Source organism: Meles meles, chromosome 18, assembly GCF_922984935.1.
Source record: "Meles meles chromosome 18, mMelMel3.1 paternal haplotype, whole genome shotgun sequence".
Classification (NCBI taxonomy): domain Eukaryota; kingdom Metazoa; phylum Chordata; class Mammalia; order Carnivora; family Mustelidae; genus Meles; species Meles meles.
In genome coordinates this window covers 9,710,281-9,727,030 of record NC_060083.1, presented here as the reverse complement: position 1 = coordinate 9,727,030, position 16,750 = coordinate 9,710,281, and the positions used below count along the sequence as shown (strand labels likewise).

General features: G+C 59.8%; 3 protein-coding genes across 3 annotated transcripts; 1 reads left to right on the top strand and 2 right to left on the bottom strand.

The window, feature by feature from the left end:
• On the bottom strand, positions 1–5,978 carry CTDNEP1 (CTD nuclear envelope phosphatase 1). The gene is made up of 8 exons (XM_045985089.1): positions 5,153–5,978; positions 2,546–2,612; positions 2,339–2,457; positions 2,052–2,123; positions 1,541–1,657; positions 1,250–1,361; positions 755–839; positions 1–450 (listed from the first exon to the last, which is right to left on the bottom strand). The coding sequence occupies exons 1-8, from the start codon at positions 5,252–5,254 to the stop codon at positions 390–392; spliced, it is 735 nt and encodes a 244-aa protein (XP_045841045.1). The 5' UTR covers positions 5,255–5,978; the 3' UTR covers positions 1–389.
• A 297-nt stretch (positions 5,979–6,275) lies between these two features.
• ELP5 (elongator acetyltransferase complex subunit 5) lies at positions 6,276–12,102 on the top strand. The gene is given in 9 exon segments (XM_045985088.1): positions 6,276–6,470; positions 6,473–6,529; positions 6,686–6,746; positions 6,834–6,914; positions 8,511–8,731; positions 9,996–10,177; positions 10,851–10,946; positions 11,042–11,142; positions 11,746–12,102. Coding segments are annotated over 9 exon segments (990 nt in total). The 5' UTR covers positions 6,276–6,394; the 3' UTR covers positions 11,861–12,102.
• Positions 12,103–12,381: 279 nt separating this feature from the next.
• On the bottom strand, positions 12,382–14,581 carry CLDN7 (claudin 7). Its single transcript, XM_045986671.1, has 4 exons — positions 13,961–14,581; positions 13,048–13,212; positions 12,876–12,960; positions 12,382–12,779 (listed from the first exon to the last, which is right to left on the bottom strand). The coding sequence occupies exons 1-4, from the start codon at positions 14,181–14,183 to the stop codon at positions 12,617–12,619; spliced, it is 636 nt and encodes a 211-aa protein (XP_045842627.1). The 5' UTR covers positions 14,184–14,581; the 3' UTR covers positions 12,382–12,616.
• Between the last annotated feature and the right edge of the window lie 2,169 nt (positions 14,582–16,750).

The window sequence follows — 16,750 nt, the reverse complement described above, 5'->3', positions numbered from 1 at the left end:
TCAGTTTTGTACAAGAGTTTTTAAAAAATCAAATCACAACAAAGCTGGCTTGGCTTTTCTTTGAGCCTCGCGGTTACCGAATGTCTGTCTGTCATTCTGGCCAGTCCTGTCTCTCCACCAGACATCGGCTCTCCTAGGCCTCCGCTTATGTCCCAGTCTGGGGTTTCCAGGGAGTGCGAACGCCAACTTAGAGTGAGGCTGCTTCAGAGTCTGGCCCACGTGTCCATCCAGACTCCATGCCGAGTGCAGGGCTCCCGGGGGCAGAGAGGGGCGGGAGGGGCAGACCCTGCCCACACAGTCCTCACCACTGGACAGGACGGCAGACGGCATCCCGAGGGCTCACCCTCCCTTTCCCCCCCACCCCGACTCGGGTGGAGGGGGGGCAGCTGTCACCAGAGCCTGTGTTGGTGAAGGTTTCGGCTCAGCACAGATCGAACATCCGCGGTGAACCTGGGAGGACAATAAGTTGAGTTGGCGGCGCCCTCAGAGTGGATGCCCTCCCAACACTGGCGTCAGGCGGCCTCATGGGAGATGGGGGCCGGAAATGATCACCATTTTCACATGAAACTGAGGTCCGGTTTGCCCCAGAACCCACTGGCTAAAAGCGACGAGCTTTACTGTAAGGAGGCCTGGGTTCAAATGCTAAGTTCTTAAGGGAAAAGAGGTAAATGAGTCAAACAGGACACATCTTTATTCCCTCTTGGGATTCCCCAACCTCCTTTCCTCAGAGATCGAAGTGTCTCACTTCCCTTACCTGAGCGCATCCAGCATCGGAAGCAGGTTGAGAAGGGCGGTGTCGCTGGGGTCGCTGAACCACGATTTGATGGGGATGGCGTTGTCTAGGGCGGATCAGATGGATGCACGTGAGAATAAACAAATTCAAGAGACAGGCTGATTTTCCTAGCTGGGGTGGGGATCGTTCCTTTAAAACATGTTCCTCTCCCCACCCACCCAAACCCAGCAACCTAAGTAAAACCTTCCTGATTCAGCCTCCAAAATAAAAATCAACTTTAAATCACCATGTCTCATGGGAGCATGAGGCTTCTAGACCACTGTGTCAGGGAAGCAAATGTGGGGGGAACAGCCCCATCTATGAAAAGGACGTGTGGGGGAGGGGCGCTGTCTCAGGAGAAAGGGAAACACCTCGCATCCTGACCCACAGTAAACCAGGAATCCCAGCTCCAGGCTTTCCGAATCCCTCCTCAGAACCACTTCCCAGTCCTGCCAGACCCGCCGCCTTGTCCCGTACCTGGGTGGCTCCTGTAAGCCCCTGGGGAGTTATCCAGGATCACGATGCTGGAGAGGTCGCTGTGGACCACAGAGAGGTCCTTGATGTAGCTGCCCAGTTCCAAAGTGCAGTGCTGGAAAGTAGGGCGAGCTGGGCATCCAGGAGAGACTCGTCCCCCCGTGACCATGGCCCGGTCCCCACGACGCCCAGGGGCGGTCAAGTCCCACCAAGGGGGTGATGCCACATGCCTCCCCTGGCCCCCCAGAGGGTCCCACTCCAGGACAGAGCCCTGCGCGCGGGGCCGCGCCTTACCTGTCTATAGTATCTGCGCTTGAGAATGCTCCTGCTGTTGTCTAGTTTGTCGGCCACCGCAGAGCCGTAGATCTCCATGCTGGCCGTGAACACCACCAGCTCGTACCACTGACTCACCTGAAATTGAGCAGGGGAGAGGGAGGTGTCGGAGAGGTGCCCATTCCTCTAGACGCTCGGTTCTCTTTCACCAGGACTCCAGCCCAGTCCCGCGGGCCTCTCTAAATTCTGAAGGCCCCCACGCTCAGAGTCTCGGGCACCATTCGCCGTTAAGACACAAAGCTGCATGAATAGATGATCAGGCAGCCACGGAAGGACAGAATTACATCCACACAGCACGTGAACCCAAGCTCCCAGAAAGCCATCCAAGCTCTCACTGTCCCACAACCTCCCCTCTCCAAAACCGCCCGCACCCGTTTCTCCTCAGCCCCTACTTCCTCCGGGCCATCTGAATCCCCAGAGCCCTAAGACCATTCTTTCCTCACAGAGCTCCCCTGAGTGTCTGCGAACTCACCACTTCTAAGAAGAAGTCCACGTGGGGCCTCTTATGTACAAAAAACCGGACGGGATGTTTGTCTATCACCACCTGTGGAGCAACGGGGAAGGGCGGGGGTGTCCTGAGCACCAGAGCACACGCTGAAAGGTCAGTCGCACCCCCCACTGCCCACTCCCCTGCTACGGGGTGTCACTGATGCCAGAGGATGGGCGCAGGGACCAGACGCTCTGAGACTGGGAAAGGAAGTCCCAGTCGGAGCAGAGCAACAGACAGGACCATCCCATTGCTTCCCATCCCACACACACCTTGAGGATGAAGTCGGGAGGCGTTCCAGGCCGGACGGTGGGCCTCAGCACCCCATCATGATGGGAGTGGATAAGCGTCTCATCCAGATCCAGCACCAGGATCTTCCTCTTGACCTGACCTGGAACCACAACGCGAGGGGTCAACCTCCAGCCCACACCTTGAACCCTACCGCACCTTACAGGGGTCTTCCCAGCCAGCGTACTCACCTAGCCGATTCCGGGACACAGGAGATAAGGGGAGGATATCATATCGAACAGTCTGATACTGAATCACCTAGAAACAGCGAAGGAGGGGATTGGAACCCTGTCAAGGACATCATGCCAAGAACACTTGCTGTGTGCTGGGCACCGTGGAAGTCAGCGAGGGCTAGTTCACTGAACCCCCCGAACCCTCGTCGGAAGAACATAAGACCGACAACATCATCGTCTCTAAACACGGAAGAGCCCAAGGCTTAGCCGGGACCACGTATCTCATTGGGTCGTCTGTCTGCCCCCACCCCCCGTTAGAGGGAGAACTCGGCGAGAGCACGCGTGTCGTCGGCATCACGCCTGTCCTCCGAGGACTCTGTCACACGACGGCCGGTGAGTATCAAGGTCCATGCAGTGGTACAAGGATGGCACCCATGCCGTCGGACCCCAGCCCCCACTCTCAGCCAGGACACTGTCGTGCTGTGCCACAACAGAGCAATGCATGGCCCTTCACACGTCCACCCCAAGGCTCCTCTGTCACGACTCCCATCACCTCCCTCTGGGACCCGAGAGCCGCAGATCCCTTCCTGGGCTGAGAGGAGGAGTCGGGGGAGGAGGTCCTCGGGTACCTAAGGGGGAGGCAGGATGAGGGAATCCAGGGGTTGTCAGGTCAGCTAAGTTCCCCTGGCCGGGGGCCACCAGGCCTATTTTAACCAGCCACCTGTCCGCTTCTGTCTCTACCGGCCAAGTCACAAGTGGCACAGAACCTCAGGCCTCTGACCTGCCTCCTTATTCCGGTACCCAGGGCAGGTCGCACAGCTCTGCAAAGCCCCATCTGCCAGCATGGGTGAAGTAAGGGCCGTGAGGGAGGTGAGGAAGGGACAAGGACGTCACCACCTCAACCTTCCAGCTTCTCCAGGCCTCCTCCAGAGTCTCCTATTTCCAGCACCCAGACCTCCCTCATGCCAGCCTGGCCATCCCTTCCTCTGCTCTGCTCTGCTCAGCACAGACAGATGCTCTGCTGTCCATCCCCAAGCCCCAGCCTCACCTGGACCAGGCAACCCCCTTGCAAACCACAGGACCCTCTCCCCCTAATGCCAAGGCATCTGCCCTTCTTTTCTCCCTGGGCCGGGATGAGGGCCGGGATGGGGGCCGCGACAGCTCGGGTGTCCTGCCCTGCTATCTCGGGTTGCACATGCTGGGCATGAAGGGAATGCTCTGAGCATCTGCCAGAGAGGGGGTGGGGGTGGGGGGAGACACCAGATTGGAAGGGAAGACAAAAGGCTGCAGGGTCGGCGCTGCCCAGAGGAGAGCAGTTTTGCAAGTAACTAGCATCTGGATGAGCACCCAGAACAGAAATTTGGAGGGGGGAAGGGGGTGGGCTCGGAGCAAGGCCAGGCAGAGAGCACAGCAGTTAATGTATGAAGAAAACCCCAGGAGCGAGCCCCACACACATCGCAGCATTTCCGACCCCAAGTTCTTCTTGGCTGCTAAGGGGTTTCAGGGAAACAGCCCTGCCTACAACTATGACCACCCAGAAACAATCCTCACCCTAAATCAGGAAGTGGTAGAGGAGACACCGAATTCGAGGCCAGGCCCACTCCCCCAAGTCAGTAAGTCAACCGCCACCGCCACGGCCACCACCCAGGGCTCTCTGGAAATTGTCTGGCCGAAGCAGGCCCTAGCTGCTTTTATTCTGCCAAGTTGTACTGAGGGACGCCGAAGAAGACAGGGCAGAGAACTTCTGCACCTCGGTGTACTGAACCCTCCCCAGACTCCTTCCAGAAGACTCTCCCCAGTGGCGGGGAGAACACAGGAGCACATTCACTACATGATAGTGGGCTCTGGCTGGAGCTTTGACCTTGGGGAAAAGCTCGGGGGAGGGAACCCAGAGATACTGGGGTACTTCACTGTCCACAGTGTCCCTCACCACGCTGGGGTCTCCCGGGGAGGCAAGCATGCCCTCTGATGCACGTCCACCACTGACAGGCACCCGTCTTCCCACAGAGACACCCGAACTTTCACGGGCTCCCTTCCCTCAAGCCCAACGTGAAAGCATCTCTCTTGGTCCCAGGGTCTCGACAAATCCAGATACCCACACGAGTTTCCAGGGCCTTTCTGGAGGAGTCCCCTTAATGCGACCCCCAGCGGTTTCTCCTCACACGCCAGGCTTCCCCGATCCCATCCTTGTTGGTCACACACGCTCTCCCACCCATCCCTACCCTTGACACATAACCAGGGCTCTTCCTTGACAGGAGACCTAACGCACAGAGGGTCTTCCACAGGCCCACGTCGGCAGGGCTGGTGCCATCAAACAGGTGTTCCCTCCTTTCGGTTTCTCTAACAACAACTCCGGTTTCCTAAACGGCGCCCCACCCACCACCCTGGCCCCCAAGAGTTGCCAAACCCTGTCCCCGACGAGCACCCCCATCTCCGTTCTACTACAAGGGTCTCCCCCCTCCCCATTCAGCCGCAGGCCCAGCCAAGGGTGCCCCAGGTCTCTAACGGGAAGAGCCGCCCCCGGGACTCCGTTCCGAAGCCCAAACAGAGGCCCGACACTACGCGAAAACCCGTGAGCACCGCTGACAGAGCTTCCCACCACCACCAGCGCCCACCGCAGCTCACCGTGCGGATCTGCCTCCGCAAAAGGTAAATGAAGAAGCTCCAGAGCTTGGCGGCGAAGGCCACGAACGTGCGCAGCCCCAGCAGACACTGCGTCCGCATCATCCCGATGACCCCGGCACCGCCGGCCCCGGGGCCCCCGCGGCCCAGCTCCGCCAGCCCCCCGGGGGCAGCCCCCCGCCGCCGGGAGGGGGAACGGGGGCCCCGAGTGGCAGGAAAGGCTGCAGAGAGGGGCGCGGAGCGGGCGGCTCAGAAAGCCACCCCCGGCGAGGGGAAAGCCCAGCGGAACCGGGAGCTGGGGGACAGGCGTGGGCAGCCCGCGGGGGCCCACATGGGCGGGGAGTGGCACCGACGGCTTCGCGGAGGTTGCGGGCCGAGACGGGTCGGGCTAGGACGGGGTCCTCCGAGACCGGGAGGGAAGGGGATGGAGAATTGGGGGAGGGGGCAGTGGGGGAGGGGGCCGGGGAGAAGGGAGGGAGGGAGAAGGGAGGGGGAGGGGAAGGGGGAAGCGGAGGGTGGCCCGCTGCGCAGGCGCGCTAGGGGGCTGCCCGCGGGAAAGGGCGGGCGGGGGCCGCGGCGCGCGGAGGGCCGCGGCGGCGGAGAACGGGCCGCTGAGCGAAGGAGCGGGGAAGGAGGGGGAGGGGGAGCCGAAGGGCGCGGACGGCTAGGCCGGAGCGGCCTCCCCCTCCCCGAAGTCGGGGGTGCCTTAGCCGCTGGGGAGCGGGGCTGCAGCCTCTGCAGCTGGATTTCCCACTCTGACAGGCGCCATTTTACCGCCCTACGGGCTCCCTCCTCCTTTCTTCCCCCCTCCTCTTCCCCTCTGACACTGCTTCCGGTGGTGACGTGTATTCGCTTCACCGGGACTAAAGTTCCCCCTCCTCGGTCTATGGGGGCGGGTGAGGGAAGCGGAGTGAGCGCCCCACGAGGCCGCAAAACCGCGCAAGCGCGGAAGGCGGGGGCGGGGCGGGGCCTGGGAGCGAACAGGCCCCGCCTTGAGCGGGGTGGGCGGGGCGGAGTGACGTCCCTCGCGGCCGAGGTTGGGCCGTCGGACGGGCTCGTGCGGCCTCCTTCCCCGCCCACCGACAACTGCCCCAACGGCTCTTCCGGCCCCAGTCGTGCAAAAAAATGTGAAGTGTCTGTGCTTCGGCACTCGGGAGGGGCCCCTCCGCGTGAGGGGACCCGCCGGGATATTGAACAGAATCGCCTCATTCCAGACGAGGCTGGGTGTCGGTGGTGGGAGGATTCATGGGTGTCCCGCCCCTTTGCCTGGAGGGGGCGGGTCAGCGGGCCGTGACGCCATCAGAGGGCGCCGGAGGAGGGACCGACGCGGGTTGGAGATGGAGTCGGTGCTGGCTCTGGGCGGGCTGGTGCTGCTGCGGGGTGAGGGCCAGAGGCGCAGGGGCTTCCGAGCCGGGCTCCAGGGGCGGAAACGGAGAGGAAGAGCCATGTGTCCCAGGCGAGGGGTGGCCTCCAGGGGCTCGTGAGGACGGAAACCTCCGCTTTCTCACGCTGTTTATCGTCCCCCGCTCTCCCCAGACTCCGTGGAGTGGGAGGGGCGCAGTCTCTTGAAGGCGCTGATCAGGAAGTCTGCACTGTGGTGAGTGTCCCCCAGCTTGTCCCCGGGGCGGGGGGCGGAGGGGGAGGCCCGAGCCGGACTCGGTGACACGCTCCATCTCTGCCTTAGTGGGGAGCGGGTCCACATCCTGGGCTGCGAAGTGAGCGAGGACGAGTTCCGTGAAGGTTTTGACGCCATTGTCAACAGCCGGTACGTTTGGAGCGGGCGCATCCCGTGTGGGGGTCTCCTGGGGAGTCCGCGGGCAGCAGCAAGCGCAGAACCCGGTGTGTGCCGGAGGCCGCTCCGACGCGCATTGAGTGAACGGGTGTGGGTCTTTCCGGAGGCGCAAATTCGGCCTGCTACTCTGGACCTCAGGGTTGTGAGTTCCGGCACCACGTTGGGTGTAGAGGCTGTTTACAAATAAAATGTTTAAAAAAAAAAAAAAAAGATAAACATTCTGCCTTTTTGTCATTCACAATCTCATGGTGCTTTATCCAGACGTGGATTCCAAAGTTGTGCCAACCCTAGCTGCAAGCTACTGAGCAGTTTGTCCTGGAGGCAGAGGGACGAGCATGTGCACACTTGGGCACGTGGGTGAAAGCGTGCTGTTTGTGGGAGCTGGGAGAGCTGCTTGTGTCGAGACAGATAAAAAGGCACCTCATAGCACAAGGTCTTACAGAGTGGGAAGGGGGGTTTAGACGTTACCCTAAAAGTGGTGAGAGTCATTTTGGAATTTGGGAGGAGAGTGATAACAGCCGGTGTGGAGAAGCGTCCCGAGTGGAGAAGGAGGTTAGAAAGGGGCAGCCTGGAGACAGACCCGGGAGGTTGGGCTACTGGCAGTTTTCCAGGTGCACTCAGGTGCATGTGCGCTGAGCTCCGGTTATGAAACGGGTGCAGCAGTAGGCGCAGGGAATGAGACAGGAGTGGTGCCCGCCCTAATGAAACCCAGGGAGTGGTGTTAGGAGCTGACAGGGGTCTGCTGTTTAACACAGTAGCAGTAAGGATGGAGAGTTTAGGACAAACCTGAAAGGACTCTAGCCTGTAGAATTTCCAGGACTTACAGACTGCTGTGGGGGAAGAGGTCAGGAGGCTCCTGAACCCACCTGGGTGCCTGGTTGAAAAGACTTCTCTCTGGTCTGGATTGCTCGGTGGGATCACGTCTGTCTGTTCAGCTCTAAGTTTGTATCAGAGGTTGTGACGGGTTATGTTAAGGCATTTATAAGAGAAGCAAAAGATAGAAAGGAGGGGTCCGGAACAAGTTTGGCCACCATGAATCCTGCCCCAGGACTTCTAAGCCATGCCACGCTCCCTTGCCTGCACTTGCCGTTACTGTTTTATTGGCAGGTGGTGCCACGTAACTTACTTCTCGACCTTCTCGAAGCTGTTCTGCTAGCAGGAACCACAGGTCCTGTCTTCTTTTCTCTGTTCCTCCGGGGAACGACACTTAGGAAATATTTGATGATGACGATAGCTGACATTTACCAAGTATTTGCCGTGTGTCAAGCATTATTCTAAAGATCAAGCAGTTGGTATCCTTATTCCCCAGTTGAAGAAACTGAGCCTTAGGTTAAGTAATTTATGAGGCAGGTGACCTTGGGTCGGTAGTAAAGCCAAGCTTGGAGCTCAGGGCTTTCTGACACCAAAGTCTGTGCTTTCAAGCACTATGTTCTATTTCTCGGTATCCTTTTCACTGATATTTAGGCTATTACGTCAGAAAAATAGAGCCCCAAAGATCACAGGGTGAAGTTCAAGATTGAGGGCAGGGCAGTGTTAAGTGTTACGTTGTCGCCTGTTTTCCCTTTGCAGGCTGATTTACCATGACCTCTTCAGAGACCCTCTCAACTGGTCTCAGTCTGGGGAGGCCCTTCCGGGGGGACCCCTGGGAGCCTTGCAAGCCATGTGCAGGAGGACAGATCCTGGTCCTGTCACCATCGCTGTCGATTCCCTGAGCTGGCTGCTGCTGCACCTTCCCTGTCCCTCACTCTGCCAGGCCCTCTGTGCCCTCAGCCAGCAGCACTCCCGCCCTGGTGAGACTCCCTTCATTCTTCTCATATACCTTCCCCTGCCAAGGAGCAAGCCCCTTTCCAGCCTAAGAAAAAAACGTATTAGAGATCTCCAGTTGGGCCTTATAACATCAATTTGCTATCTGTCTCCTTTCCCGACTTTACCATGATGCCATTTGCCAATCACTTTACTATTTCTTTTCCAAGTTCTTTCTTACCTGTTTCATTCATTCACGCAACAGATAAGAATTACGCAATGTGGCGGGTACAGTTCTAGAGGATGGAAAGGTAAGGACTAGCTACAGTCAGATTTTTGTTCAAAGTCCCATAGAGGACACAGACAGGTAAGTAAGCAATTACGATAGCCTGATAACAGCCGTGATGATAAAAGGAACAGGCTGAGTGCCTTCAGGAAAGAGCTGCCCGGAAAAGCAGGCAAATTTGGGCAGACCGGGGGCCCTGGGAGTAGCCCTGAAGTATACTGTGGGTTCTCCAGTGGGCTCTCTGGACTCAGACGCCCAGCCTTGTGTTAAGGTGTCTAATCTCTCAGGGTTTCAGTTCACTCTATAGAAGCAGGAGGGAGGTGGGGCGCCTGGGTGGCTCAGTGGGCTAAAGCCTCTGCCTTCAGCTTCCCAGGGTCCTGGGATCGAGCCCCACATCGGGCTCTCTGCTCAGCGGGGGGCCTGCTTCCCCCTCTCTCTGTCTCTGCCTGCCTCTCTGCCCACTTGTGATCTCTCGGATAAATGAATAAAATCTTAAAAATATTAAAAAAAAAAAAAGGGAGAGTGCTCGGGTGGTTTGAACCATTAGGAGTCGGTGTGGGTAGGTCAGATATGCACAGATGTCAAGTAACAGCAGTTTCATGTGGTTCAGCCGAGAAATGCTGGCCTCCGTAGGGACTGAAAGGTGACAGCGTATGGCGCAGTGCCTAACACGTTGTCAGTGTGCCCAGAATGGGAGGAAAAAAAGGGAAAGAACCAAAGGCATTGACTGGGATCAGAGTGTGAAGTTCCCAGACCTGCAAGGAGTTCATTGTGTGAGACGGAAGCTGGGCAGTAGGCAGAGAGCAGGTAGGGAAGGGGCTGATTCCATGAAGTCCGAGTGAGCCGTGTTCAGATTCGCAGTAACAAGGTGAGGGCAGGAGTCTCCGGGGCCACGGGACCGGCCAGGGGAGGTCAGCCCCGGCAGAGCCGTGCGGGAGGGGGCCTCACCTCCCAGCTCTTCCTTTGCTCTTCCATCCGGAATGTTCCCTCCTGCCCTTCACGCCCCTCCCTCCTTGTCCCTCCAGGTGGCAGCTCCCCAGCAGAGCCCGTGCGAGTGCTCGGCCTGCTGCACGAAGAGCTCCACGGCGCGGGCCCCCTGGGAGCCCTGAGCAGCCTGGCCCAGGCTGAAGTGACCCTGAGTGGGACCATGGGGCAGGCTTCGGCCCACATCCTCTCTTGGAGGCCCCGACAGCGCCCAGCCCGTCAGGTCAGGAGAACCCCAGGGAAACACGGGAGGTCAGGGTCACACAGAAGGGAAGAGAGCTGACAGGAGGGGGCACTTCGCGGTGCGTCATCGTTTCCCTCATTGAATCTTCACAGCTGCCCCGTGAGGTGGTTTTATTCTCCCCATTGAGTGGCTTGGGGAAGGTTCCCCACAGTTCCAGAGAGGACGTGGTAGAGCCAGGATTTGAACTCAAGATGGCCTGACTGGGATCCCCTGAGCTTAACCAGGGGGAACTGTCACCTTCCAAGAAATGGCAAAGGACAGGGGACGCCTGGGTGGCTCAGTGGGTTAAAGCCTCTGCCTTCGGCTCAGGTCATGGTCCCCGGGTTCTGGGATCGAGCCCCGCATCGGGCTTCCTCCTCTCTCTTTGCTTACCTCTCTGTCTACTTGTGATCTCTGTCTGTCAAATAAATTTTTAAAATCTTAAAAAAAAAAAAAAGGAAAAGAAAGAAATGGCAAAGGACAAAAGCCTGGGAGCAGTCCCCCGGGGAGAAGGCACGAGTCCCTATGGGAGAGATCTGAAGGAGGGCTGAGGAGGCACGAACAGGGGCTTCGGGTCCCTCGTTACGCAGATGCTGTTCGTCCGAGTTCCTTTCCCTGCTTTGCTCCGTGAGATGGAAAACACCTTTCTGTTCCTACTCTGTCTTCTCCGCAGACTCAGTGGTTCTCCATCCTGCCTGACTTCAGCCTGGACCTCCAGGGGGGACCCCCACTAGAGTCCCAGCCCCACCCAGAGCCTCACACCCCCCCGGTATCTAAGGGTACTGGGGCCAGAATGAGGGAATGCGGGGGTGGGGTCAGGGATTCCAGCCATGAGCAGAGCGGAAGCATCCTCTCTACCTCCAGGTGGACCCCACAGCTCATGTGACCTTCAACCTGCACCTGTCCGAGAGCGAGCGAGCCGCCAAAGACAGCCTGACGTTGCCCTTCCAGTTCAGCTCTGAAAAGTAAGGCTAGGGGCTGGGCGCCCTGTTCTTGGGTAGAGCCGGGCCTCGGCCTGGGATGGGATGGGAGGGCCAGCAGGTTATCGGTTAACCTCCCAGACTTTATAGGGGCTGAAGTCCACCTCCCGAGACGAGTCTGGGGAGTGGTTCACTATCCACTCTTACTCCCAACCCGGCAAGAGAGCCTTTGTGTGTGTGTTCTCTCCAGGAGAGCCTTGGGTCACTGACCAGCCCAGACCAGACCCTGGGGAAGTTTCCAGGCAACCGTGTTGGGAGGACAGGAAGCTGGATGGGTGTGGCGGGCAGGTTAATAACGGCCTCACTCTGCGCCTGTTCTCTGCCTGCTGTGTGGGTGGGTGAAGCAAGCCGGCCAGGATCCTTGCCCTCAGGCTCTGAGAACGGGGAGGCGTCATTAAGAGAACGGTCCAAGAATGTCTGTCCCAGTCCAAGTGGCGCTCCGGCACCCACCGAACAGGGAGGTCAGAGGAGACTTGGACCAGGGAGCTATGGAGGGACAAAGAAGAGGGGGTCTGTCACCAGGAGGAGTGTGCAGACATGAACCCCAACCCCTCCCTCACCAGTCCCCATTCTCCCCTTCTCCCTCAGACAGCAGGCTCTGCTGCGCCCTGGGCCCAGGCAGGCCCCCGGTCGCATCTTCTATGAGCCAGATGCGTACGACGACCTGGACCAGGAAGACCCAGATGATGACCTGGATGTCTGACTGGCCTGGAACTGGAAGGAGGAGAAAGACCTTGGACCCGTAACCATCCTCCCATTGTTTGCGTTGTCCTTGCCCTGTCCCTGTCCCCACCTTTGTGCACCGGGTCTGCAGAGGCCCTGCCCTGTGACCTGTGAGTCAGAGAGTAGCTTCCCCTCAAGACAAAAGGTGGGAAAGGGGCAGTCGGGGAAGGTGAAGAGAATGGGAACCCCTCCCCTCCCTGCCTAATAAAATAGTTTTCTATTGAAAGGAACTTGGGTAGTTATTTAAGCAAGAGGTGGGAGGAGATGGAATTGGGGAACAGAAGAGCTGAGGGAAAGCCAGCCCCTGAGTCTTTCAGGGTTAATAGTGTTGGGGCCTGAATGACAAGGAATGGTGGCACAGGGAGCGCGGTGCACACCGCTGGTGCTCCATATGGGGTCTATTTCAAGCCAAAGCAGGTACATTAAAAGGTTCCGGGTTCCCTGCAAGGATTCGGGCTGGAAGAAAGCAGAGGCCCTGAAGCGGAAAAAATGAAGCCTACTTTCCAAAACATACTTTTTTATTACTGTACAAAAAGCACACCCAACCCCCTCCCCTTTTTCTCCCTCCCCCCTCCCCTTACCCCCACCCTGAGGGGAACTGTATGTACACAGTGCGCTGGGCTGGGGTGATGAGGCTTCAGCTCCGCCCCTGCCCATGAGCTGAGATCTGCCCCAGGTTATTTCCGGTACCTGGGCATACCAGAGGCTGCCCAGCTGGGGCAGGGGTGGTCCCAGCTCACACATACTCCTTGGCAGAGTTAGGCTTAGGGTAGGAGCGGGGTGCACGGTACCCAGTTTTGCCCTCACTCCCAGGACAGGAGCAGGAGAGGAGGGCACCTCCCAGGATGACCAGAGCAGACCCTGCCCAGCCAATGAAGATGGCAGGACCAAACTCGTACCTACGGAGAGAGGGGACGGGGGTCAGAAAGCCTGCCTTTCCTGACAGGGGAGCCCAGGCCTGGCGTCCCCTTAGGAGGCAGGGCTCCCATACTTACTTAAGATTCATGGGAACCAGTGCGTTATAAAAGTCGGTGACAATCTGGTGGCCGTACCAGGAACACGCTACCAGGGCAGCAAGACCTGGAGAGAGGATGGTTCAGCTGTTTTAGCAGACCCCAAACCAGCGCCTTGCACACCCTCGGTCCCGGATGCAGGGACCGAGCTCACCTGCCACGATGAAAATGATCCCTCCGGTCATGGCTATCCGGGCCTTCTTCACTTTGTCGTCTCCCCCGCAGTTGGTGCACTTCATGCCCATGGTGGCCACGAACATTGCCAGGAAGCCCAGCACCAGGGATACCACCATCAGGGCTCGGGTGGCCTGCAGGGCCGCTGCGGGGAAGGGGGAAGGACGCCCTCGTTGCTGGACGTGCGGGCGGCTGCGGCCTTCGAGTCCCAGCGGGCCGCTGGCCTGGGGCCCCTTACGCGCGGGAGCCCGGGACAGAGCAGGTGGGTCCCGCCCCTCGCGGCTCCGCGGCCTTCCCGCCCCGCCCCGCCCTCTCTCGGCCCTGGGACGCGCCCGGGGCGCAAGGGTTTCGATGAAACTGTCCGGGCTTGGGGGGAGGGGGGATGAGGCCCGCGGACGCCCGCGGAGGCAGCGACCGGAGCACCCCCACGGCCGAACGGTCCCGCCCGCGGCCTAGCGCTGACCCCGCTATCGTGGCCACCGGGTTTGTGGCTTCGGCTAATCGGCCGATAAGATTACAGGCCGCAAGCGGCGGCCCACGTCTGTCCGACCCAGCGCCGGCTCCCGGCCGACCCCGCGCCCTCCGCCCCGCGCCGCCTTTTGTCCGGGAGAAAAGGGCGGGAGACGGAGGCAGCCACCTGCGCCGGCCCGCGCGGGAGGAGAGAGCTGGAGGGGGTTGGACCGCCGGCCGCCGGGGGGGAGGGACCGGCCGGCGGGGGCGCAGGCGGACGTGCAGCCACTGGAACCCGGGCCCGCGGCCGCTTCCGCTTCCTCCTTCCCGCCCGCTCCCCGGCAACCCCGGGCGTCGGGCCGTGGGGCCTGGCGGCCTTTCCCACACCCCGCCCCGCTCCCACGGCCCCGGGCGCGTCCGCCCCGTCCGCCCCGCGGCCTTACCGGACAGGGCGAGCACCGAGTCGTACGATTTGCAGCTCATGAGGCCGGTGCTCTGCGTGATGCACTCCATCCACAGCCCCTTGTACATGGCCTGGGCCGTGATGATATTGTCGCCCGCGTACGAGCTCATCTGCCACTGCGGGATGGCGGTGCACGCCACCAGGGCCACCCAGCCCAGCAGGGCCATGGCGAAGCCCAGCAGCTGCAGGCCCGAATTGGCCATCTCTGCCCTAAGAAAGACGGGGCGGGCGACCCTGCGGTAGAACAGACAAAGCCTGGGGGGTCCGCCCCACGAAAAGACCACTTGCGGTGGAGTCTCGAGTCACCCAAAGAGAAGGGTTTGGGTCCGATGATTCCAAATCTTGTCACCCGAAGAAAACACAAACCGATCCTTCTTCCGGCGGACGAGGGTGTTCAAGCTCAAGGAACAGGTTCCGCGCGAGGACTGGTGGTCGAAAAGCGTTCGGCGAGGGCCAGGCGGTCCCCTCCGGCGCTCGCGTAGACCCTACCCAAACAAAAGGCGGAGGGGCAGTATGCGCGCGGTCCCGGGGGCCGGCGGTCCCCAAAATACCCTGCGCTGTCGGCCCGAGGCTGCCGTGCGAGGGAGAAGTCGCTCAACCGAGAGCGGGCAGGTGCGGGCGGACAGGTGCGGCGCACCTGAGTATTTGTAGGGCGTCAGGGGCGCGCACCGGGAGCGCGGGGCGGGCCGAACCGCAGGGGCGGCCGAGAGTGACCTGACGTCACCGAAGGGACACTCACCTGAGCCGGAAGTCCTGGCCCCCACCCCTCCTGGCCCAGGTGAAGAGGAAGAAACCTGAGCGCCAGGGTCACGCCCCTTCTTTGCCGGGCCGGGACTGCCGGTCGGGGGGAGGTGGAGGCTTCTCCGGAGTTCCGAGCTCGGAGTCAGCCCCTCCGGACTGGACTTCCCTCGGGCACCAGGACGCCTCCTCACCTCTCCCCAGCAGGTGCGCCTGGGATACTGCGGAGCTGGGGGGATGCCCCGGGGCCCTGGTCTCCGCCTCCCCACCCCAACCCCCCAACGGCAGGGACTCTTGGTTTCTACTCCGGGCGCTCTTTGTCCCGCCCTACTTTCGCCCTCACCCTCTGCTCTTTTTTTTTTCTTCTTCTTCTTTTTTTCTTTCCCTCTCTCTAGTTGGCTAACCGTGCCCAGCTTCAGGAACCCTGGTCCGAACCCACAGAACTCTCGAGCATCGAGCTTCTCCTGCTTCCTGGAGTCTCCATTCCCAGAGCCACCACCCTGCCGCCCCTGTCCCTTCGCCTCCAACTGACACCCGGCTTCCAGGCACCGTGCCCCAGCACCCCATCTTGGCTCTCCACTCCAATCCCTATCCCTGACATAATGCAATGCCTGGGCCCCTTGTGCTCCACCTCCGGCCATCACTCTCCGCCGCCCGCACCCCCAGCCTCCTTCCTAGCAAAGGACAAAAACACTGAGGCCTGAAGTCAGCAGAGGGTGGGGAGCGGGGTAAGGCCTCGGTCACATGCTTGGCCACACCCGCCGTTCCCCTCCCTTGGAATCTTTCCAGACCTGTCCTCCACTTTCTCGCTTCCCCGCCCCTCTAGCCATACACACGTTACCCTTTCCTTCTTTCTGAGCCTGGACCCGACTCTTGCACACTGTCCTCCCTAACGTCCAGCTCCCCCGTGGCCTTGGCCTCAGCCTTCAGACTCCCACATGGCCTTCGGGCTTCTTGCTCTCCCCAGACTTGTTCCGGCCTCCCTGCGGGCATCTCTTCCAAGCGTCCCCATTCACTCACCCCTCCCTCTGAGTCTGCCTTCCAGCCTTTTCTGTGCCCGGGAGCCCAGCGGCGCCGCATCCCTGTCCCCTTGCCCAGAGCCCTCCTGACTCATCTCCTTCACTCTCTGACTCACACCTTCCCATCTTCTTCATTTCTCTCTCCTTTCCCCTCAGCTCTCTCCCATGTCCCGTTTTCCTTCCCCCTCTCAACCATTTCTCGATACGGCTCTCCTTTTCTGCAGAAAAAATATTAAAGGGACGCGGCACTACGCGAATTACTCTGCTCTTCGAATGCGGACTTTAATGATTTATCTGTCGTTTGTTTTTAGTTTTCTATTTTTTTGATTAATGGTGAGTTGTTGTGTTTTTTGTTGTTTTTTTTTTTTAAGGCGCTGTCCGGGTTCAGAGTTTCATGCTTCTCGTTACTGTGCTATATCCAGCTCGTCCCCAAGCTCGCTGCCTCCAAAACCACATCCCTGCTTCCCTGCGTGTCCTTCTAACACCGATTCTCCGGAAGCGAACATTATGTTTGTTTGTTTGTTTGTTTCAGACTTAGGTCTTGTCATTTTCCGTTTAAAATCCTTAAAATCTGGGGCCCCTGGGTGGCTCAGTGGGTTAAGCCTCTGTCTTTGGCTCGGGTCGTGGTCCCAGGGTCCTGGGATCGAGCCCCCTGCATTGGGCTCTCTGCTCGGCAGGGGGCCTGCTTCCCCCCCACACACACCCCACCCCCACCGCTCCCCCTGCTTGTGCTCTCTCACTCTCTCTGTCTCTCAAATAAATAAATAAAATCTCTGTGCCTCGGCCACCCTGGCCTTCTCTCTGCTCCTGACGTGTACGACTTCCCTTCCCACCAAGTGCCCTTCATACACTCTGTTCCCTGCGTCTGGATGCTGTCCTGCGTGCACCCCCACCCGCCTCCCTCGACCTGGCTAACTGACCGGTGGCCAAGGGGCAGTGGCAGTGGCGATCAGCCCAAATGTCACCTCTGCCAGGAAGCCTGGCCTGACCACCCCGCCCCACACTGAGTCACC